The sequence below is a fragment of the Choloepus didactylus genome, chromosome 18, assembly GCF_015220235.1.
Source record: "Choloepus didactylus isolate mChoDid1 chromosome 18, mChoDid1.pri, whole genome shotgun sequence".
In the NCBI taxonomy this organism is placed as follows: Eukaryota; Metazoa; Chordata; class Mammalia; order Pilosa; family Megalonychidae; genus Choloepus; species Choloepus didactylus.
Window position 1 is genome coordinate 76,832,613 of NC_051324.1, and position 25,509 is coordinate 76,858,121.

The window sequence follows — 25,509 nt, forward strand, 5'->3', positions numbered from 1 at the left end:
TAAGACTAAGTAGTGACTACTCAGCAGCCACCATGGAGGCGAGAAGGCAGTGGCACGATACATTTAAAATTCTGAGTGAGAAAAATTTCCAGCCAAGAATACTTTATCCAGCAAAGCTCTCCTTCAAATTTGAGGGAGAGCTTAAATTTTTCACAGACAAACAAATGCTGAGAGAATTTGTTAACAAGAGACCTGCCCTACTGGAGATACTCAAGGGAGCCCTACAGACAGAGAAACAAAGAAAGGACAGAGAGACTTGGAGAAAGGTTCAGTACTAAAGAGATTCGGTATGGGTACAATAAAGTATATTAATAGACAGAGGGGAAAAATATGACAAACATAAACCAAAGGATAAGATGGCTGATTCAAGAAATGCCTTCACGGTTATAACGTTGAATGTAAATGGATTAAACTCCCCAATTAAAAGATAGAGATTCGCAGAATGGATCAAAAAAAATGAACCATCAATATGTTGCATACAAGAGACTCATCTTAGACACAGGGACACAAAGAAACTGAAAGTGAAAGGATGGAAAAAAATATTTCATGCAAGCTACAGCCAAAAGAAAGCAGGTGTAGCAATATTAATCTCAGATAAAATAGACTTCAAATGCAGGGATGTTTTGAGAGACAAAGAAGGCCACTACGTACTAATAAAAGGGGCAATTCAGCAAGAAGAAATAACAATCGTAAATGTCTATGCACCCAACCAAGGTGCCACAAAATACATGAGAGAAACACTGGCAAAACTAAAGGAAGCAATGGATGTCTCCACAATAATTGTGGGAGACTTCAACACATCACTCTCTCCTATAGATAGATCAACCAGACAGAAGACCAATAAGGAAACTGAAAACCTAAACAATCTGATAAATGAATTAGATTTAACAAGACTTATACAGGACATTACATCCCAAATCACCAGGATACACATACTTTTCTAGTGTTCATGGAACTTTCTCCAGAATAGATCATATGCTGGGACATAAAACAAGCCTCAATAAATTTAAAAAGATTGAAATTATTCAAAGCACATTCTCTGACCACAATGGAATACAATTAGAAGTCAATAACCATCAGAGACTTAGAAAATTCACAAATACCTGGAGGTTAAACAACACACTCCTAAACAATCAGTGGGTTAAAGAAGAAATAGCAAGAGAAATTGCTAAATATATAGAGACGAATGAAAATGAGAACACAACATACCAAACCTATGGGATGCAGCAAAAGCAGTGCTAAGGGGGAAATTTATAGCACTAAACGCATATATTAAAAACGAAGAAAGAGCCAAAATCAAAGAACTAATGGATCAACTGAAGAAGCTAGAAAATGAACAGCAAACCAATCCTAAACCAAGTAGAAGAAAAGAAATAACAAGGATTAAAGCAGAAATAAATGACATAGAGAACAAAAAAACAATAGAGAGGATAAATATCACCAAAAGTTGGTTCTTTGAGAAGATCAACAAGATTGACAAGCCCCTAGCTAGGCTGACAAAATCAAAAAGAGAGAAGACCCATATAAACAAAACAATGAATGAAAAAGGTGACATAACTGCAGATCCTGAAGAAATTAAAAAAATTATAAGAGGATACTATGAACAACTGTATGGCAACAAACTGGATAATGTAGAGGAAATGGACAATTTCCTGGAAACATATGAACAACCTAGACTGACCAGAGAAGAAATAGAAGACCTCAACCAACCCATCACAAGCAAAGAGATCCAATCAGTCATCAAAAATCTTCCCACAAATAAATGCCCAGGGCCAGATGGCTTCACAGGGGAATTCTACCAAACTTTCCAGAAAGAACTGACACCAATCTTACTCAAACTCTTTCAAAACATTGAAGAAAATGGAACACTACCTAACTCATTTTATGAAGCTAACATCAATCTAATACCAACACCAGGCAAAGATGCTACAAAAAAAGAAAACTACCGGCCAATCTCCCTAATGAATATAGATGCAAAAATCCTCAACAAAATACTTGCAAATCGAATCCAAAGACACATTAAAAAAATCATACACCGTGACCAAGTGGGGTTTATTCCAGGCATGCAAGGATGGTTCAACATAAGAAAATCAATCAATGTATTACAACACATTAACAAGTCAAAAGGGAAAAATCAATTGATCATCTCAATAGATGCTGAAAAAGCATCTGACAAAATCCAACATCCCTTTTTGATAAAAACACTTCAAAAGGTAGGAATTGAAGGAAACTTCCTCAACATGATAAAGAGCATATATGAAACACCCACAGCCAGCATAGTACTCAATGGAGAGAGACTGAAAGCCTTCCCTCTAAGATCAGGAACAAGACAAGGATGCCCGCTATCACCACTGTTATTCAACATTGGGCTGGACGTGCTAGCCAGGGCAATCCGGCAAGACAAAGAAATAAAAGGCATCCAAATTGGAAAAGAAGAAGTAAAACTGTCATTGTTTGCAGATGATATGATCTTATATCTAGAAAACCCTGAGAAATCGACGATATAGCTACTAGAGCTAATAAACAAATTTAGCAAAGTAGCGGGATACAAGGTTAATGCACATAAGTCAGTAATGTTTCTATATGCTAGAAATGAACAAACTGAAGAGACACTCAAGAAAAAGATACCCTTTTCAATAGCAACTAAAAAAATCAAGTACCTAGGAATAAACTTAACCAAAGATGTAAAAGACCTATACAAAGAAAACTACATAACTCTACTAAAAGAAATAGAAGGGGACCTTAAAAGATGGAAAAATATTCCATGTTCATGGATAGGAAGACTAAATGTCATTAAGATGTCAATTCTACCCAAACTCATCTACAGATTCAATGCAATCCCAATCAAAATTCCAACAACCTACTTTGCAGACTTGGAAAAGCTAGTTATCAAATTTATTTGGAAAGGGAAGATGCCTCGAATTGCTAAAGACACTCTAAAAAAGAAAAACGAAGTGGGAGGACTTACACTCCCTGACTTTGAAGCTTATTATAAAGCCACAGTTGCCAAAACAGCATGGTACTGGCACAAAGATAGACATATAGATCAATGGAATCGAATTGAGAATTCAGAGATAGACCCTCAGATCTATGGCCGACTGATCTTTGATAAGGCCCCCAAAGTCACTGAACTGAGCCATAATGGTCTTTTCAACAAATGGGGCTGGGAGAGTTGGATATCCATATCCAAAAGAATGAAAGAGGACCCCTACCTCACCCCCTACACAAAAATTAACTCAAAATGGACCAAAGATCTCAATATAAAAGAAAGTACCATAAAACTCCTAGAAGATAATGTAGGAAAACATCTTCAAGACCTTGTATTAGGCGGCCACTTCCTAGACTTTACACCCAAAGCACAAGCAACAAAAGAGAAAATAGATAAATGGGAACTCCTCAAGCTTAGAAGTTTCTGCACCTCAAAGGAATTTCTCAAAAAGGTAAAGAGGCAGCCAACTCAATGGGAAAAAATTTTTGGAAACCATGTATCTGACAAAAGACTGATATCTTGCATATATAAAGAAATCCTACAACTCAATGACAATAGTACAGCCGGCCCAATTATAAAATGGGCAAAAGATATGAAAAGACAGTTCTCTGAAGAGGAAATACAAATGGCCAAGAAACACATGAAAAAATGTTCAGCTTCACTAGCTATTAGAGAGATGCAAATTAAGACCACAATGAGATACCATCTAACACGGGTTAGAATGGCTGCCATTAAACAGGAAACTACAAATGCTGGAGGGGATGTGGAGAAATTGGAACTCTTATTCACTGCTGGTGGGACTGTATAATGGTTCAGCCACTCTGGAAGTCAGTCTGGCAGCTCCTTAGAAAACTAGATATAGAGTTACCGTTCGACCCAGCGATTGCACTTCTCGGTATATACCCGGAAGATCGGAAAGCAGTGACACGAACAGATATCTGCACGCCAATGTTCATAGCAGCATTATTCACAATTGCCAAGAGATGGAAACAACCCAAATGTCCTTCAACAGATGAGTGGATAAATAAAATGTGGTATATACACACGATGGAATACTACGCGGCAGTAAGAAGGAACGATCTCGTGAAACATATGACAACATGGATGAACCTTGAAGACATAATGCTGAGCGAAATAAGCCAGGCACAAAAAGAAAAATATTATATGCTACCACTAATGTGAACTTTGAAAAATATAAAACAAATGGCTTATAATGTAGAATGTAGGGGAACTAGCAATAGAGAGCAATTAAGGAAGGGGGAACAATAATCCAAGAAGAACAGATAAGCTATTTAATGTTCTGGGGATGCCCAGGAATGACTATGGTCTGTTAATTTCTGATGGATATAGCAGGAGCAAGTTCACAGAAATGTTGCTATATTAGGTAACTTTCTTGGGGTAAAGTAGGAACATGTTGGAAGTTAAGCAGTTATCTTAGGTTAGTTGTCTTTTTCTTACTCCCTTGTTATGGTCTCTTTAAAATGTTCATTTATTGTATGTTTGTTTTCTTTTTAACTTTTTTTTCATACAGTTGATTTAAAAAAGAAGGGAAAGTTAAAAAAAAAAAGAAAAACAAGGAAAAAAAAAGATGTAGTGCCCCCTTGAGGAGCCTGTGGAGAATGCAGGGGTATTCGCCTACCCCACCTCGATCGTTGCTAACATGACCACAGACATAGGGGACTGGCGGTTTGATGGGTTGAGCCCTCTACCATAAGTTTTACCCTTGGGAAGACGGTCGCTGCAAAGGAGAGGCTAGGCCTCCCTATGGTTGTGCCTAAGAGCCTCCTCCCGAATGCCTCTTTGTTGCTCAGATGTGGCCCTGTCTCTCTAGCTAAGCCAACTTGAAAGGTGAAATCACTGCCCTCCCCACTACGTGGGATCAGACACCCAGGGGAGTGAATCTCCCTGGCAACGTGGAATATGACTCCCGGGGAGGAATGTAGACCTGGCATCGTGGGACGGAGAACATCTTCTTGACCAAAAGGGGGATGTGAAAGGAAATGAAATAAGCTTCAGTGGCAGAGAGAATCCAAAAGGAGCCGAGAGGTCACTCTGGTGGGCACTCTTACGCACACTTTAGACAACCCTTTTTAGGTTCTAAAGAATTGGGGTAGCTGGTGGTGGATACCTGAAACTATCAAACTACAACCCAGAACCCATGAATCTCGAAGACAGTTGTATAAAAATGTAGCTTATGAGGGGTGACAAGGGGATTGGGAAAGCCATAAGGACCACACTCCACTTTGTCTAGTTTATGGATGGATGAGTAGAAAAATAGGGGAAGGAAACAAACAGACAAAGGTACCCAGTGTTCTTTTTTACTTCAATTGCTCTTTTTCACTCTAATTATTATTCTTGTTATTCTTGTGTGTGTGCTAATGAAGGTGTCAGGGATTGATTTGGGTGATGAATGTACAACTATGTAATGGTACTGTGAACAATCGAAAGTACGATTTGTTTTGTATGACTGCGTGGTATATGAATATATCTCAATAAAATGAAGATTAAAAAAAAAAAAAAAAAAAGACATAATGATGAGCAAAATAAGCCAGGCACAAAAAGAGAGATATTGTATGTTACCACTAATGTGAATTCTGTGAAAAATGTACAATGTTTTATACTGTAGAATGTACGGGACCTAGAGATACCAATTAGTGGAGGGGGAATGATAATCTAATAAGAACAGATAAACTATGGAGGGTAATCTCAATGTTATGGGAATGCTCAGGAATGATTATGGTTTGTAAACTTTCTTGGATATAGGAAGATCATGTTGGAAGCAATAGAGTTATTTTAGGTTTTTTTTTTCTCTTATTCCTTTGTTTTCTTAGGGGTTGTTAATTTTCTTGGGGTATGGTAGGAACATGTTGGAAGCAATGTAGTTATTTTAGATTATTTGTTTTTCTTACTCCTCTGTTTGGACATGGTTTATTAATTTTCTTGGGGTATGGTAGGAACATATTGGAAGCAAAGTAGTTATTTTAGGTTATTTGTTTTCCTTAATCCATTGCTTTGTTTGAAATGTTGTGGGGTTTTTTTGGTTGTTGTTTGCCTGTTTGTTTTTAATTTTTTGATAAACAAAAGTTAAAAAATTGAAAAAAAATCAGTAGAAAAATGGGAGTAAAAACTAAATGACAAATAGGGTGGGATGGGGGGATGGTTTGGGTATTCTCTTTTCACTTTTATTTTTTATTCTTATTCTGATTCTTTCTGATGTAAGGAAAATGTTCAGAAATAGATTGTGGTGATGAACGCATAACTATATGATCATACTGTGAACAGTTGATTGTATACCATGGATGACTGTATGGTTTGTGAATATATATCAATAAAACTGAATTTAAAAAAAAAAAAAAAAGTACAATCATGTACGTATCATTGGTGTCCCAGAAGGAGAAGAGAAGGGAAAGGGGGCAGAAGCAATAATAGAGGAAATAACCAATGAAAATTTCCCATCTCTTATGAAAGACATAAAATTACAGATCCAAGAAGCGCAGCGTACTCCAAACAGAAGAGATATGAATAGGCCTATGCGAAGACACTTAATAATCAGATTACCAAATGTCAAAGATAAAGAGAGACTCCTGAAAGCAGCAAGAGAAAAGCAATCCATCACATACAAAGGAAGCTTAATAAGACTATGTGCGGATCTCTCAGCAGAAACCATGGAGGCAAGAAGGAAGTGGTGTGATATATTTAAGATACTGAAAGAGAAAAATCGCCAACCAAGAATCCTATATCCAGCAAAGCTGTCCTTCAAATATGAGGGAGAACTCAAAATATTTTCTGACAAACAGACAATGAGAGACTTTGTGAACAAGACACCCACCCTACAGGAAATACTAAAGGGAGTGCTACAGAGTGCTGGAGAAGACAGGAGTGCGTGGTTTGGAACACAATTTTGGCAAATGGTAGCACAACAATGTAAGTACACTGAACAAAGATGACTATGAATACGGTTGACAGAGGAAGGTTGGGAGCATGTGAGACACCACAAGAAAGGAGGAAAGATAAAGACTGGGACTGTGTAACTTGGTGAAATCCGGAGCATTCAACAATTGTGATAAAATGTACAAATATGTTCTTTTACGAGGGAGAACAAGCAAATGTCAACCTTGCAAGGTGTTAAAAATGGGGAGGCATGGGGGGAGGGATGCAATCAGCATAAACTAGAGACTGTAACTAATAGAATCATTGTATTATGCTTCCTTTAATGTAACAAAGGTGATATACCAAGGTAAATGCAGATAAGAGGGGGGGATAGGGGAGGCATGTTAGACACTCAACATTGGTGGTATTGTCTGATTCTTTATTCTACTTTGATTTAAGGTTATTTTTCCTTTTGCTGCTTCCTAGCTGTCATTTTTTTTTCCTCTTTCTTTAGCCTCTCTACCTTCTTTGACCCTCCCTCCTGCCTTGTGGAAGAAATGTAGATGCCCTTATATAGATAGTGGTGAAGGTGGTAAACACGTAAATGTATGACCATGCAGAGAACCATCAATTATTTACTTGGGATGGAATGTATGGTAAGTGAACAAAACCATATTAAAAAAAAAAAAAAATGGGTTGATGACAAAACCTCGAGGGTAATATACTGAGTGAAATAAGCCAGACACATAAGGACAATTATTGCAGGGTCTCACTGATAGGAACTAATTATAATATGTAAACTCATAGACATGAAATATAAGGTACCAAGATATAGGATGAGGCTTCAGAATGGGGAGTGGTTGCTTAGTATGAGCAGAATGTTCAATTAGGATGAACTTAAATGTTTGGAAATGAACAGGGGTGTTGGTAACAAGATGTGAGAATAACTCACAGAGCCGAATGGTGCATGAATGAGGTGGAAAGGGGAAGCTCAGAGTCATATATGTCACCAGAAGGAAAGTTGGAGGTCAAAAGATGGGAATGTATAAAACCGAATCCTATGGTGGGCAATGTCCATGATCAACTGTACAAAATACTAGAAATTGCTTCCATGAACCAGAACAAATGTATGAGAATACAATTAGAAGTTAATAATAGAGGGGCATATAGGGAAGAACTATATACCTATTACAAACTATATACTACAGTTAGTAGTATTTCAACATTTTTTCATAAACAGTAACAAATGTACTATATCAATACTACGAGTCAACAATTGAGGGGGGTTGGTTAGGGATAGGGGAGGATTAGAGTTTCCTTTTCTTTTTTTCTTTTTTCATCTTTCACTTTATTTCTTTTCTGGAGTAATGAAAAGTTTCTAAAAATTGAACAAAAATTAAGTGTGATGGATGCACAGCTGTATGGAGGTACCCAGGGGCAAGTGATTGTACACTTCGGATCTTTGGATAATTGCATGGTATCTGAACAATCTCAATAAAAATGAAAAAAAAAAAAAAAAAAAACAGAAGCACACAAATGCAAAAAGACTTTTACAAGAATGTTTATGGTGCCTCTATTTATAAAAAATCAAAACTGGAAACAACCCAGATGCCCATAAACAGTAAAGAAACAAATTGTGGTGTATTCTTACAACGGATAATAATAATAATAATAAAAAAAAAGAACGAACTACAAAAACACCAAGTATCATGGATAATCATTACGTTGAGTGAAAAGCTAAATGCAAGAAAGTCCATGATGTACGATTTCATTTAAATGAAATGCAGGAGCAGGCAACCTCGGCAGAGGTGAGGGAAGTCCCAGCGGTGGCTGCTGGAGGGCATGGGCATTAAAGCTGGAAGAAAGCACAAGGGAAACGGCGGAGGTGATGGAGTGTTCTATATTTTGAATGTTATCTTGGTTACGTGGATGTTTACAGCTGTCAAAATTCATTAAACTGTTCACTTTGTACACAATTTTTACATTGAAATCTTGCACTTCACCTTATGTAAATTTCACTTCAATTAAATAAAATTGAATGAACTAGTGAAAATTCAACAATAAGGATAAATCTTAAAATTATATTAAGATTTAAAAGTTCCAAAATATATACAGCATGATACTTATGCCAGTTTGGATATGTTATGTCCCCCCAAAGCCATGTTCTTTAATGCAATCTTGTGGGGCAGAATTATCAACCTTTTTGATTAGGGTGTGACCTTTGATTAAATTATTTCCATGGAGATGTGGACCCTGCCATTCAGGGTGGGTCTTAGTTAAATCACTGGAGTCCTATAAGAGAGCTCACAGACAGAACGAGCTCAGAACAGCTAAGACAGACTTTTGGCGAGACACTTGGGAGCTGACAGAGAGGCTCAGACATGCTTGGAGTTGTGAAAAGAAGGACATTTGGCGATGCTAAGATAAGAGATGAAGCCCAGAGTATGCCCAGGAGAATCTAAGAGAAGCCCAGAGACATTTTGGAGACACAACCCAGGAGTGAAGGACCAGCAGATGCCGACCACATGCCATCTAAGCCGACAGAGGTCTTCCAGATGCCATTGGCCTTTCCTCAGTGAAGGCATCCTCTTGTTGATGCCTTAGTTTGGACACTTTTATGCCTTAGGACTATAAATATGTAACCAAATAAACCTCCTTTATAAAATCCAATCCATTTCTGGTGTTCCGCATAATGGCAGCATTAGAAACCAGAACAATACCCTTCATATAAAATTAAAAGCAACAAAACTTTTTAAAATATATTTTTTCAGATTTCTATAGAGACCAAACAATTATAAAAAAGGAAAGAAGAGAAGATGAATGTGGGATTTGGGGCCACAAAGGTGGTCAACAGAGGGGTCCCCGGGGAGGGAAGGCCCCAGAGAGTCGTCAGCTGTTCAGAGGACTGAGTTGGATCTTGTTTGAGATGGTGGGTCCATGGGTACTTATAATGTTATTAAAACTAATATGCAAGCACAGCCTAAAGAGGAAACAAACCAAGTGGGCCAGCATCGACACACAGTGAGAATGTGTCAGGAACCAAGGACTGTGACTAACTCAGTTCTGTGCTCCTGAGAACCTGAGGTCTAAATTTCAAAAGAAGAATAAGAAATCATAATGACAACTGGGAAGTACACTGGACAACAATCAAGACATTATTTCAAATCTAAGGGAAGGCCCCTGATGTGGGCAGGAGAGCAACATGAATGGCTTCGACTCTTACATTAGAAAAGATGAGCGGCTGAGAAGTGAGCAGCTACATGTCTGTTCTGGTTTGCTAATGCCGCCGCGATGCAAAACACCAGAAATGGATCGGCTTTTACAAAAGGGGGTTTATTTGGTCACACAGTTACAGTCTTAAGGCCATGAAGTGTCCAAAGTAACGCATCAATCATAGGGTACCTTCACAGAAGAATGGCCAGCGGTGTCCGGAAAACCTCGGTTAGCTGGGGAGGCATGTGGCTGGAGTCTGCTCCAGAGTTCCGGTTTCAAAATGAGTTTCTCCCAGGACGTTCCTCTCTCAGCTCCTGTGTGTTCTTCAAAGTGTCCCTCTTGGCTATAGCAAGCTCGCTCCTTCTGTCTGAGATTATATAGTGCTCTAGTAAACAAATCAAGGCCCACACTGAGTGGGTGGGGCCAACACCGCCATGGAAACTATCCAATCAGAGTTATCACCCACAGTTGGGTGGGTCACATCTCCATGGAAACACTCCTTACAACCTAATCAACCCTAATACATCTGACCACATAAGATTGCACCAAAGAACATGATGCTTTGGGGGACATAATAGATTCAAACTGGCACAGTGTCCCACTTCAGAAGTCAGGAAAATACAGCAGCTTAAACCCAAATGAAGCAGAGGCGAGACCATGAAGTTGAGACATGGAAGATGCGAGATGAAGGAATGTCTGGCCAAGGCCTTTGGGATGGATGGGAGTGCTGGTGACAGGTGGGCTGTGGGCAAACTGCGGGGCTTGGGGGCTGCAGGAAGCAAGGTTGAGCCACTGCCATTCCCTTCCCAGAAGGAGCGCCAGGAGCGCTGCTGTCACACGGAAAGCCCTAAGAATGCAGGTGTGTCTTGCCCGCCTCTTGGAGACTGGCCATGGCACGGAAGGGCCACTCCGCTGCTCCGCCTGCTGTCAGCCCTGGGCCTCTATCTTAGCCCACCTGCTCCTTTTTTTGTGCCAGCCGGGGACAGGCAGCCAACCTGAAGGTCACACCCAGCGGAGGGCCAGTTGTGGTCTCCACCTGGGACAGACCATAGGCACCCTGAAGAGAGGGTAAGAGAGAAAAACTGGCCTCACTCAGAGGAAAGCCAGAACCGTCCCTTGTTTAAGCTCCTGTTGTAATACACATCTTACATCTTTAGGAAGCCAAAGCCCTGGAATGGTGTGGCACTTAAAGGCTATTTTCTTTAAAAGCCAGACATTTTGTTTGCTTTCTTTTACAAAGTTCCCAAGAACAACACAAGCAACCAAGACGATAACAAAACAGTGTGTAGCCGTGAGGACAGACACGCAACACAAACCACTGACCTGTGAACGAAGAATATGCTCAAGCTTGTGGCCAGTGTCCTGATTGTCCAGACGGCTCACAGAGCACAGTGAGGCGGTCTAGCACGGACAGCCCTAAAATGCTCTTCTGCCCAAGTCTATCTTTACTCCGGGCTGATGAATTTGAAATCACACCACCACAGAGAAGACTGCTCACTGCATGTGAGTCTGCCCAGAATAAACCAGCATCCATTTCACATTCTGGAACCCGAGATGGCTTCATGAAGTACCATCCCCAACAGGGTCACCTCTGGAACATCAGAGACCACCTGAGTAGGCCGAAGACGGCAGGCCTGTGCCCTGGTTCACGCTGAGAGAGCATGTCCATAGCACAGTTTCCTTACTGGAAACAAAAGGAACCCTCTCACTCACAAAAGCTGCCAACCCTTTTATTTGGGGGGGGAGGGGGGTAGCAGGAGAAGAAGGGAATGCTTTATTAGTGAGAGCTAAAGATCCACTTGAAATGTCCTACATTATAGACCCCTTAAGGTCAGGAGCCTTATTTGTTTAACCACTTGAAAAATCTCCCGCACGGACTGCACTGAAAGCTGGTTTCAAGATAGCATTCTCACAGTCAGCCGGGAAAAGGCTCAAGATCTTCTAAGGACTCAGAAAATGTACTTTCACCCACATAACTCAACACAGTCACCATTTCTCTGCTTTGCTCAAACCCGGAGAAAGGTACTGCAAGACCAATCTCGTGACATTTACAAAGCCACTCGTAAGCCCAGGGGCAGGAGCCCGACATCGGCCCCACACACAGACCCACAGGCCCCTGTCCAGTCCACCCAGCACATGGAAGCCAAGCCGGCTGCCCGGCAGCCCCCTCCAGCTGGACAGCAGCTCCTTCTAGACCTTCCATTCCAGGACTTCACAGTGCTACCACCCAATGTTGCTTCAACGTGTGACCAACACTGCAGAAAAGGATTCCTCTTTGCATGTATGCAAACCCCAAGTGAAATTTAAACCCATTTGGTATTTGGTTCTCTCTAGATACAATTAGAACAGAGTCATACAAATGCATCTTTACAACTAAAAAGACAGGTATTAGCCTGTGCTCAAATTGACGTATCTTTGGGTCCCTCTGTCCTAAATGCTTGTTTCCATCTCTCTATTTTGTTGGTATTTTCTGGTTCCTACTTGTGCAACTTTTTAAAAATAGACACCAAATCCAAACTCTATAATAAAGATTAAAAGCCCAGTGCAGCATCTGTGAGTCCCACAGGCGGAGTTCCTAAGTCACAGAGATGAGCCAAACCCTAAATAAAACAGAGGTTCTCGTCCCCTCGCGCCCCCACCTGCCCCGTTCCAGACGCTCCCACAGATCACTGGGAAGGAGGGAAACGCGATCCGCTGCCCGGCTCTCAGCCCCAAAGCAACTGTCATCAGGGCAAGGAGGCTATGCAGATCCCAATGCAAACACTGTCTCCTGCACGAAGCTCACCGAAACTATTTCAGTATCATTTTATTAATTTATTTCAATTAAACTCTGGGAATGATTCAGACTCGAGTATTGGGGGCAAGTCTTCCTCAGCCGGAGAACCGAGTTTTCACCGCGCACTCCCGGGACTGGGCCGCCGACCCCAACTGAGCCCGCCCGACGCTGCGGACTCTCCCTGTCCTCAGCAACCCCTGCTGCCTGACCTCCCTCGACCTCCTCTCCGTCCAGTGGTTTCCCCGGGACGGACCCGCCCAGGGCCGCCTGCTCGCCCCGCCCTGCTGCAGGGGGACTTCGAGGACGAGCTCCCCACCCCGGCTGGCGGCCGTGCCGCCTCCACGAGCTGGGCTTCAGAGGCTGCTGGCGCCGCGGTTCAGCCGCTCCAGACCTGGGCTCCACGTTCTCCATGTGCCTCCCCGACACTGCCAGGGGCCCCGCCACGAGAAACCGAGAAACCCGTCCCCTCTTCAGTAAACAGAAGCAAAGCCAGGAACGAGGAGAGGGTGGCGTCAGCACCTCCTCCCGCCTTCCAGGTCCGCCACGATGGAAGCAAAGCTGCCCGGGGGGGCCCCGAAGCCGGTGGGACGCAGCGGCCTCTCACCTCCCACCACCCAGAAGTCCAAACGTTGCTGTGGACGTGGCTCTTGCCACACAGTTATACACGGTCGCTGTAAAATACATCCGAAATAACCACAGAAACCAGAAAACAGAAAACTACCACAATCCCACCACCAACTGCAATAAAAAGCACAACAAAAACCACCCATTTTAACTTTGGTGGGGTGCAGCTGCCTTTGGTGAAGACTTTCTTTGTTTAGGAAAATATTTTATCAACCATCTGAGTGTGAAAAATAAGCACCAGAGGAGAGTGTGGAAAGAGATGACAGAACAAGAAGGAAGGCTGACCTGCCCTCTACAGAAAAGTCGGAGAAATCCGAGTTTTAGTCTAAGAAGAAAAGGGAAGGGGAACAGCGCGGCACGATGAGCTGGAGGACGGGGCGAGCCCCCGTTGTGGTTTTTGTTTTCCAGAGGAAGGATGGTCAACGTTCAGTTTCACAAACAATGTGAACACATACCCTAAATTTCCACATGAACTAAGACTTAAAACCCAAGGAAAAGGGCTGAATCAACATGAGGAAAGAGGATTAATTCTGAATTAATTCAGCACAAGCAGAAATTCCCAGCCAGAGGTGACCCTGAGAGGGTCAGCAGCACACCACACCCCCCGAAGGACACACAGTGGCCCGGGGACCCCACTCCCCACTCCCTGGGGGGAGGGGGCGGGCTGCGGCCCACGGGGGGCAACCCTCTGGAGACTCACAGGTGCGCGTCCACACTTGTCTCAACGCATTAGAAAGAAGACCCACAGCTGAGCATAGCTCATACATACAATTATGTGTTATTTTTTCACCCAGTTTAATCATTTGTTATGTGATTACAAATTGTTTATAAAAACGATAATAACTCCCCCATATAGATTTACCACAATTCACTTTACTGCATACTAACTTGTTTCTAATTTTGTATAATAAATAATGCTGAAGCCAATATCTTCTTCATACCAAATAATTTTCAGACTTTCAGAGACACCTAGAAGTGACTTTTAGGATTCAAGAGTATAAGCATTTTTAAAGTTCTTGATACAAAATACAAAATTATGCTGTCCAACCATCCAATTTACACTTTCCAAAATAATGACTATCCACATTTAAAAGAAGAAAAGCTTGTTAATTTGTTTTTTTTAAAGTAATACCTCACTAATTTAACTTGTTTCTTTACTTACAAATGATTTAAACTTTTAAGAAGCTTATTTGTTGTGTGCACACCTGCTCCCGTGCACCTCGTTCCCAACCTGCTTATCTACCACCCATTTCAAATCTTCATGTTTTCTTCTCGACTTCCATGAATAATTTCTATTTCAATCTGTCAATCTTTTAAGTTTCATATTTGTTAATCTCCTCCCTATTTATCTTCATTCTTATTTATATTGTTCTCTGCTGTGCAGTTTCACATTTTTATATAATCTTATTTATCATTAATTGACTCATTAAGTGCTTTGAAAACTAAACAGCAACAGGCTAACAACTTTAGCTTTTAAATCTGATTACTATATATTAGGATAATGATTTTCCAGAACCATACTAAAATATAAGATTATTTAATTATTCAACCAACATATATAAATACATTGTAAATAAGAGTTACTTACTGAATCCAAAAAGCAAAGATAAGCCCCCGAGCTCTGTGCTATTGCTTGATTTTTAGAATATCCAACTGTTTAAAAAAAGAGGAAGAAAAGGTCTTTTATCATTCAATTTTCAATTGGATTCTCTTTCATAAAACTTAGCATTTTATATGACAAAACTAGGAACAATTTAGACTACCAGATAGAATGTAGGACCAGCTCCAGAAGAATGAAAGGGAAGTAACTAGAAAACAACTTTCCGTATGTAGTAACTGATGTAACAAGTACAATGATAAAAGACGAACGGTCCACCCAGCACCAGCATAGTATACTCAAAATAGAATATGCTCACTAGAGGAAAAAAAATCAACAAATATTGATCGAGTTAAGCCCTGGAGGATTTTGAAAAACAAAATTTAAAGTTTTTAAAAAAATAAAATTTTAAATGCTTGAGTACTGCCAAGGACACTTCCTATGAAGTCTATGCTGATGAGTCAGGAAAATGGTCACCTGGAGGAAGGAACAAATATTCAACAATAAGCTAAAGTCACTGCCAGTAGCTCCTAAACCTGAGCAATTCCATCTCCAAGCGTCGACTCAACAGAAATACGTTCACGTTCACCAAAGACGCATGTGAAAATGCTCACAGAGCCGCTAGCCGTAAGAACCCCAAACTGCAGAATGTAGAAAGGAAAAACTGAAAACATACAGCACTGAGAACGAACGGTCTCTTAATTGCACACAATGATGTGGGCATGGCGCCACTTACACAGAGCCCAAAACCAGCCGGAATTCACCCATGTTGTCAGAAGCCAGCCCGTGTCCTGGGGCTGGGGTGCCCCTTCCTCGTCAGGGAGCTGGCAACTTACGAGGGCTCAGCTTGTGGAAATCGATGGAGTCGTACACATATAATGCCTGCGCTTTTCCATATGGACGTTATGTTTTAATAACAGTTTAAAACAATTATCCTCGCCTCCAAAGAGATTACAACTGAGACAGAAAAAGAGCTAAACAATAACCTACAGTCAAAAGCTAAATGAATGGGAGCTTAAAAGAAATGAGGATGACCGTGAGGCTGGGCGGACACAGGGTGGTCCAGAGCAGACAAATGCTCGGTGGTGACGCACCGAGGGCGCTGGGACAACTGCTGGGGGCCCAGGTCTGCTTGGGGCGCAGGCGCACATTTGGGAGGCAAGCATAAGCCACAGTTTGTAGGAACCGACTTCTGCTGGACTAACAAGCCTGAACTTGACCCTGAAGGCAGTGGTAGCCATGAAAGGTTTCTGAATGAGGAGCACCGTGCTCACCGGGATGTTTAATAAGATTCATCTGGCTGCAGAGGGCCCTGTGGAACGGGCATGCGTGGGGTGGGCCTGCTTTCCCCAGAAAAGACACTGCCAACGCCTCTGTGAGCCAGACAGCCTGAGATCTGGTGTCACTGAGAAAAGTCACATAACGCAAAACAGATGTGTGCAAAGTTAAAATGATAAATCTCTCTCGGATGCAGCGATAACAGCGCAGAGCTAAGAAAGCTGCAGCCCCACAGGGCACCAGGCGTGTTCCGACCCACGGCTGTCTGCGCTCCGGAAACGGCCTCTGCAGCATGGGGAAGGGGGTCCCAGCACCCACCAGGGGCCGCCCCGCACAGTCCCGGACACCACTGCTGAGTGGACACCTCCAAGGCCATCAGCCATCATGTCTGTGAAGTGTGACCCATACAAAGGGGTCACTTAATTTCTATCACTGACCCCCTGGAGCTCAGCCAGCCAAAACCAGCAGAACAGTTCCACGTTTCAAAGGACTGCAGGTGTAGACGAGAGCAGAGAAAGGAACGCAGGCGGGGGCAGCAGAGCGCCTCGCCCCGACCCTGGGGACAGATCGCCAGCCCTCACCAACAGCTGCGGCTAAATCTCCATCACTACAAAGCAAGGGGAGCCCAGAGAAAGGCACCAGACAAATAGTGCCCAAGGACGTGTTTGCTAAAAATGAAACAGCAAAGAGACTTTCCACAATCTAATTTGAATTAGCAAGAGTCCTGTTCAAAAAGTGGCTTATTAGAGTTGGGCTTTAGCAGCAGATAACTCAAATACATGAATTTGGCTAATGAAAGAAGACATATTTCACTAAAGACGCTGGAAGTTTCTCACAATGAATCTTGTGTTTGGCAAACACAAGGAATTTGCTTTAATATTATTGCCTTGAAGAAAGTCAAATGTTTGTGCCAGGCCTAGTGTTTGGGGAGGCCAGTCCCTTTGTGAGCAGAGCGGGTCGCCATGGCCACAGCGGTAAAAACTCCCGCCTGGTGAGATATTAACATTCCTTCCTCTTGAACGGATGAGGTGGGAACTTGTCTTATTTTGATTTTAGCAAGTGACCACATTATTAAGAAATGTTTTACTCTGTTATCATATAAAATAATAATGAATCCCACTCCAATTTAAGTAACCCAGCACTCCTAAAACAGACACTTTCGATCTATGTTATCAAACAGTCAATACAGCTTTTCCTATAGAAGAAAAGACCGTTAGAGGAAAACGTGTCCCCTCAGATACACCCGATTAGATCCGTTTTATCCTAGTGCGTGACAGGATCCCCACGAATTCTCACCCCCACTTCGGAGGCAGCAGGAATGACCTCATCGCACAGGACTTCAGCTTGGTTCTTATTAAGCTGGTTCTACAACTACTTTTTTTTGTTATTGATGGAAAACATACAAATGTGATATGGCTCAAGTTATATCTAATCGACAAAAAGTATTTTACAAAAGATAAAATTCGTTTTTAAAATGAAGACCAGGTAAGGAATACCACAGCATTCATCAAAATGCCTTCAATTTACTTTCAGTCAACTATGAAAGATGCAAAACATTTTATCTAATGAATATTATGAGGTGTTTATAGTAACTTTTAAAAACCAGTCTGTTTACACACATTTCAGAAGATAAAACAGACATTCTACAATAACTCTGATTTGTAGTCTTTTATTTAGAATAAACTAAAGATAATGAAAATGAGAAATAACGTAGAGAAAACATTAACATCTTCTGGCCACGTGGGCTGAGGCTGACAGTGACACCCGGCGAGAGCCAGCCACAGGCCACTCTGCCGGGCCACCCCCCTCACCCGCATGACACTCTAGGGTGACGGCCCAACAGGACATCCTGCTCACAGACAAGGAAACTGAGGCACGGCGAGAAGGTAGCGTGAGAGCCGACCCCACACTTCCAGTACTCTGCTCACCACCTCGGATCCTCTTCCACCCACCATTTCGTTCGTGCCTCAAAGCACTGCAAGAGAAAAGCATGGACACAGGCCACTCACGTCTACCAAGAAATGCCTCGTGTGTAAGGTGATTCTAGCAATGTCAAAGAATAATGTCTTTCAACACAGTTTTTAAAATTGTTTTTTATTTTAAAAATACTTGTTAAACATTTTAAACACTTTTCTGCTTTCTTAGAGTATACTGGATACTATTTGTTAGGAATTGGATATGGGCAGGGCAGGCAGCAGATTTTGAAAGAGAAGGTGTTCTGGTTTGAATCTAATATGTTCTCACAAAAGCCATGTTCTTTAAATGCAATCTTGTGGGGGCAGACTCATTAGTCTTTTGATCAGGGTGGAACCCTTTGATTGAGTGTTTCCATGGAGATTGACTCACCCAACTGCAGGTGAGACCTCTGATTAAATTATTTCCATGGAGATGTGACCCTGCCCATTCCAAGGGGGTCTTAATTAGATCACTGTAGTCCTTTAAGAGAGCTCATGGAAAGACAGAGCTCAGAAAAGCTCAGTGAGACAATTGGGAGGGAAGCTAAGAGCCGACACAAACCCAGACACTTGGAGACACTGGGAGGTGCGGACAGAAGGACGTCTGGAGATGCTAACCTAAAAGATGAAGCCCAGAGTTTGCCCCAGAGAAGCTAAGAGAGGACTCCCAGGTGCGTAGAGAAAAACATCCCAGGAGAACCAAGCAGAGAGCTGAGAGAATCAAAAAGAGACAGAAGCCCAGAGACATTTTGGAGAAACACAACTCAGGAGCAAAGGACCAGCAGCTGCCAGCCAGTGCCTGCCCAGCTGACAGAGGTGTTCCAGACGCTGTCAGCCTTTCCTCAGTAAAGGCATTCTCTTGTTGATGCCTTAGTTTGAACTCTTTTATGGCCTTCGGACTGTTAATTTATAACAAAATAAATCCCCTCTATAAAAGCCAATCCATTTCTCGTATTTTGCATAATGGCAGCATTAGCAAGCCAGAACAGAAGGTTCTTTTTCAATCCTTGAAACCCAACTATATCTTAATCATTCTCTACCAACATATACCTTCCACTTGACAAAATAAATAATATTTATTAATTGAGTCTTGCCAAGAAGCTTGCAACAGGCAAAGGCATCCCACCCTCTGGGGCTGCTGTAAATTTGGGGAGAGGATGCATGTTATACACGTGCACAAAGCAGCCACTGTTCGGGAACGTTTAATCTTGTTTGAGGGTGGGTCCCAGAGAACCTGGGACATCCCGGGTTCAGATCCCAGTTCTGCTGAAGACTCATAGTACTACCTTAGTGCTAACTAACTGATCCATCCTTCCAAGGACACTAACAACACCGACCCCACAGGGACATGCAAGGAGGTGAACACAGTGGACCCAGGTGCCATGTCCGAGGCTGGCACCAGTGGTGCCCAAGCATGTCAGAGGAGTTAGCGGGCCACCCGAACTGGCAGAAAAAGAAAGAAAGGAGAAGGGATAAGGAGGTGTCTCTGAGGCCAAGCAGTATCTAGGAGGAGCAGCTGCATCTCTCCCGCTCTTATCTCCAAGTCGCCCTCAAAGCACCAAGCCTAGCCCTCCGCCCCAACAGACCTACCCATCTGCCCAGCTCTGTCCTGAGAACTGGAGAAATGGCTGGGAGCCCATGTTGGGATCTGATCAGGAGCTGGTGGGAGAGCTGTCATCTGAGAGGGTATTCCAGAGTCAGCCCGGCTACCCCCGTGAAGTATGTCGGAAACTAGGAGTCACTCGGGACCACGTCCACTGTAAAGAAAACAACTTAAAGCAGTGGTTCTTCACCCTGGAGGCACATCAGAATCTCTTAGGAAGATTTTAAAGTCCCGATGCTTAGGCCGCACCCAGATCAATTAAATGAGAGTATCTTAGGCTGGGATTCAGGCAGTGCTATTTTTAAAGCTCCCCAGGTGATTTTAATATACAAAGTTGAGGACAACTATTTTTAAAAAAAGACATGGTTCCTAAAACCTGTAAGAACCCTGTCTACCAGCTACAGATTAGTCATCTGCCCTGCCTCCACCTTTTCTATCCCATGCAGATTAGGCAGGTACGTATTTTCCAAGCACTATATGAAAATTTTGAAGTCAAACTAAAGGGAGCCTGATATATCACTATTAAAACTAAGGATAGAAAACCAATCATTCGATATAAAAACAAGGCTTAATGAAAACCCAGCATCGTTAAATTTCAAAATCCAAAGCATAAACAGAAAAATCTTAAGAACTTTTAGAAAAGATAACTTAAGTAACAAGAATCAAACCAACACAGGTTTCTTATTAGAAACACAGGACACCAGAATATAACGAGCCAATTCCTTTAAAATTCTAAGGAAAATCATTTTGTATCTAGAATTCTATACCCAGGCAAATTATCAGTGGAGCATAAGTACAAAATGAAGACATTTTCAAACATGTGAAAACTCTAAATATTTTACCATCTCCATATTAGACATGGAGAAATTACTTGAAGTACTCCAGCAAATGAAAAAGGAATATATAAAGAAAGTACTTTTACGAAAGGAAAAAAACAGTGGCACTTGAGTAGAATCTAGAAGAAAAGAACAGAGTTGAAGGTAAGTGTATAAAGGCGCCACGATATCTTCAAGCTGGAAACTTCCCACAACGTGCAGCAGTGGATTCCAGTCCCTTCTCAGAGACTAATCCCACTACTTACTTCTGTCATGAATAACAGTTGCATGTTCATAACACTGTAAATGCTGTTCTAAAAAAGAAAGGCAGAAGGAAAAAAGGCAGGAAGGGAAAAAAAGGAGGGAGGGAGGGAGAAAAGGAAGGAGAGGAGGGAGGGATGAGAAAAGGGAGAGAAAGAAAGGAGGGAAGGAGGGGAGAAGGACAGAAGAGGAGGGAGGGGAGAAGGAGAGGAGGGAGGGAGGGAGGGGAGAAGGAGAGGAGGGAGGGAGGGAGGAAGGGAATAAGGACTGAAGGAACGAAGAAAGGAAAGAGGACAAAGCAGTTTGGGAAGGGCCCCTGAGAGTAAGCGCACCTCTCCTGGGAGGGGTCTAAAGGAAGGGTGTCAAGCTGTGACATGAGTGTTTCTTCATCACAGAACCCACCTGCCAACATGCAAACATACCTGTAAAGAAGAAGCCAGGACCCGGGGACTGAGCCCACAGCAACAAGGTAACAAGCTACCTGAGGAGGGCAAAAGCCAGAAAGAAAGATTACAGATCGAATAACCTAAACCAAACAGAGAATAAATGAACCAAACAAACCAAGAATTTAAAGTAAGCATAATAAACATCCTGAAAGAGACGCAGGAGTTTCTCCTTGAATTGAAGTAGAAACAAGCAATTACAAAAAGAAACAAGTAAAACTAAGGAGAGTGGTAAATACTAAGGAAGAATCAAAGAACTCAACTGATAAAATTCATAACAAAATAAATACAGCCCAAAAAACAATGAACTGAAAATTCAGGCTGAGGACCTCTCCGAGAAAATTTCAAAAAGGGCTAAAAAGATTGAAAACATAAAAGAAAAGACTTCTGCTTCTAGCCAAGAGAGAATAACAGGGAGCAGAGTTACCCTCCTACCTGAAATAACCAAACACAAAAGACAAAATACAAGAAATAGCAGTTTTCACCTGGACATCCCGCAAGGCCATCCAGCAAGGCAGGACGGTGATCCCTGAGGGACAGGGAGCCAACAACCTGAGCCCAGTGGCCAGCCCAGCTCTCCGCCTTGAGGGCATCCAGGCTTTAGGGAGAGAGGGGAACGAGGCGGGACCTAAAGACACCTGGTCGGGCAGACCCAGCTGGGTCAGGGGGACCAATAGAGTCTGCAGGCAGAGCAGGGACCTGTGCAGAGGGGAAAGCCGAGGACCTCGAGCGTCTGGGAGAGGAAAGAGCTGCCAAATGGAGAAGCCGGGGGACCCCAAGCATCCAGCAGAGGAGAGAGCTGCCGGAGGGGAAAGCCAAGGACCCCGAGTGTCCAGCAGAGGAGAGAGCTGCCCGGGGGGGAAGCCGAGGTCCTTGAGCATCCGGGAGAGGAGAGAGCTGCCGGAGGGGAAAGCCAAGGACCTCGAGCGTCCGGGAGAGGAAAGAGCTGCCAAATGGAGAAGCCAGGGGACTCCAAGCATCTAGCAGAGGAGAGAGCTGCCGGAGGGGAAAGCCAAGGACCCCGAGTGTCCAGCAGAGGAGAGAGCTGCCGGAGGGGGAAGCCAAGGACCTCGAGCGTCCGGGAGAGGAAAGAGCTGCCAGAGGGGGAAGCCAAGGACCTCGAGTGTCCAGCAGAGGAGAGAGCTGCTGGGGGACCTCACGACAACACGCTGACCAGAGCATGCATATGAGGAATCCAGAGGACAAGGAAGGACCTTAAGTGAAAGGTTCAGAGGGAAAGTGCCCATTGCTCACACAGGGCTGGGAGCAGCACCTGTTCCCAACAGCCAGACTGGAAAATCTCACAATTCCTGAGGTACTGGGTAAACTACTCAGGAAGATCTTGCCTTACTGATAGGTCATATAATTAGCCCTGCACTGAATACTGCTCCAGACCCACCTAACAAACCATAAAAACCTGCAACAATCCAAGTAACAATTCATCCCAGAACAAAGCAAAATTTATAGAAATACAAACATATTTAGCAACCAAAACAGTAAAATTCACAATGTATGGAATCAGACTACCAGTCATGTAAAGAGGCAGGAAAACACAGACCAAAATGAAGAGAATAACCAATCAACTGAAACCAACCCAAATGTGACACAGATGAGAAAATCAGCAGAGAAGGATATTAAAGCAGTTATTGTTACTTGCAATCTACAAATTCAAAAAGTTAAGTTGAGACATGAAAGATATAAAAGAGACCCAATTCAAACTTCTAGAGATAAAAACTAAATGTGTAAGATGAAAATACACCGGATGAGATAACTGGAAGTTTAGAAGGTCCAGAAGAAAAGATTAGTGAACTTGAAGCCCTGACAACAGAAGCTATCCAAAATGAAACACAGGGACAACAAAGAAAACAAATTAGGCCAGAAAATAAATAAATAAATAAGGCATCCAAATTGGAAAGGAAGAAATAAAACCATATTAGTAGATGTAATGATCTTATGTAATAGAAAATCCTAATGATTCCACAAAAAAATCTACTAGAGAAAATAAACAAGTTTAGCAAAGTTGCACCTACCACATCAATGCAAACATATATTTTATTAAATATATTTTCTTTTTATGTACTAGCAATGAACTATCCAAAAAGAAAATCAAGATAATTCCATTTATAATAGCATCAAAACTAATAAAGTACTTAGGGATTAATTTAACTAAGGTGGTACAAGACTTATACACTAAAAACTGCAACACACTGATGGAAGAAATTTAAAAACACCTAAATATATGGAAAGGTATCTGTGCCGGTTTGAATGTATTATGTCCCCCAAATGCCATTATCTTTGATGTAATCTTGTGTGGGTAGACCTATCAGTGTTAATTAGATTGGAATTCTTTGAGTGTTTCCATGGAAATGTGCCCCACTCAACTGTAGGTGATAACTCTGATGAGATAATTTCCATGGAGGCGTGGCCCCACCCATTCAGGGTGGGTCTTGATCAGTGGAGCCATATAAATGAGCTGACAAACACAGGGAACTCAGTGCAGCTGTGAGTGACATTTTGAAGAGGCTCTATAGCCAAGAGGGACACTTTGAAGAAAGCACAGGAGCTGCAGATGAGAGACAGTTTGAAGACGGTCATTGAAAGAAGACTCTTGCTCCAGAGAAGCTAAGAGAGGACAAATACTCCAAGTGCAACTAAGAGTGACATTTTTGAGGAACTACAGCCTAGAGAGGAACGTCCTGGGAGAAAACCATTTTGAAACCAGAACTTTGGAGCAGACGCCAGCCACGTGCCTTCCCAGCTAACAGAAGTTTTCCAGATGCCATTGGCCATCCTCCAGTGAAGTTACCCGATTGTTGATGTGTTACCTTGGACACTTTATGGCCTTAAGACTGTAACTGTGTAACCAAATAAACCCCCTTTTATAAAAGCCAATCCATCTCTGGTGTTTTGCATTTCGGCAGCATTAGCAAACCAGAACAGCATCCAACGTCCAGGGATTAGAAGACTTGATATTGTTAAGACGACAATATTCCCCAAGTTGATCTAAAGATTTGATGGCCTTTTTTGCAGAAATAAAAAAGTTTATCCTCAAACTCATATGGAATTGCCAATGATCCCAAACAGCCAAATTAACATTGAAAACAGAAGAACAAACTTGACGACTCAAACTTTCCAACTAAAAAACTTACTACAATACAGTAATAAAAACAGTGTGACACTGGCCTAAGGACAGACATACAGAGCAATGGGATGGAATTGAGGGTCCATAAATAAACACGTATACCTATGGTCAATTGAAACAGTAAAGATCTGAGTGGAAATACAAACCAGGAAAAACAATACAGAAAATCAACAGGACCAAAAGTTGGTTAAGAAAATCAATAAAAGTTGTACCAAAAAAAAAAAAAAAGTGACAGGAAGAGAATTTTAACAATTAGAGGTAACCAATAATGCTTAATCAGACTAAAGATAAAAACATACAACAGCTTTTTGTTAGACTGAATAGGTAAGGAATAAGCAGTTATATAGCAGGTTCTGAATAAGTAGTAGTCTTAATTATTACTCAGAATACTTTTCACCAGGATTTGAACAACCTGAAACTATTTAGGTACACAAATTGGTAAGAAATCATTAATTACAACTGAATAATATACTAAACATGTTTACCTACCTCCTCTGGGGGAAGGGGAATCGTGACCTCCAATGACCACGAAGATACCAGAATCCTCTAACGTCACTTTCCATTTCTCAATGATAGACATAGACTTGTCCTGAAAGCATGATGACATTGACAGATTGGGAAACTTCAGAACAGTCTAACGGAATCATACTGGGGTTAAATCACCCAACAGGAAATTCACAAATACCTTACTGGCATCATTAAAAACAGAGAGCTCCATGCTTCCGTCAAAGTCCTGTTGCAAAACGGACTCCAAGCACTCGTCTAACCAGCGTTCAGCATTGTAGACGGGGAGGATAATGGACTGGAATTCAAAAGAAATGGATTAACAAATAGAAGTGTGAAAACTAAATTCCCTTCCACTGCTCTAATTTACTTCCCCATTACCATCAGCACAATACTCATTTCTAAAGGGCAAGGCCTGATTTACAGAATCACTCAGAAC

At 42.1% G+C, this 25,509-nt stretch overlaps 1 protein-coding gene across 8 annotated transcripts in view; it reads right to left on the reverse strand.

The window, feature by feature from the left end:
* Window positions 1-25,509, reverse strand: part of B3GNTL1 (UDP-GlcNAc:betaGal beta-1,3-N-acetylglucosaminyltransferase like 1) — a 238,622-nt gene that overhangs the window by 210,173 nt on the left and 2,940 nt on the right. For all 8 annotated transcript variants that reach the window (XM_037810619.1, XM_037810620.1, XM_037810616.1 and 5 more), the window contains exons 2-4: window positions 25,252-25,368; window positions 25,056-25,155; window positions 15,061-15,125 (exon numbers count right to left, since the gene is read on the reverse strand). In XM_037810619.1, the coding sequence (XP_037666547.1) occupies window positions 15,061-15,125; window positions 25,056-25,155; window positions 25,252-25,368 (282 nt within the window). The remainder of the gene's footprint in view (window positions 1-15,060; window positions 15,126-25,055; window positions 25,156-25,251; window positions 25,369-25,509) is intronic.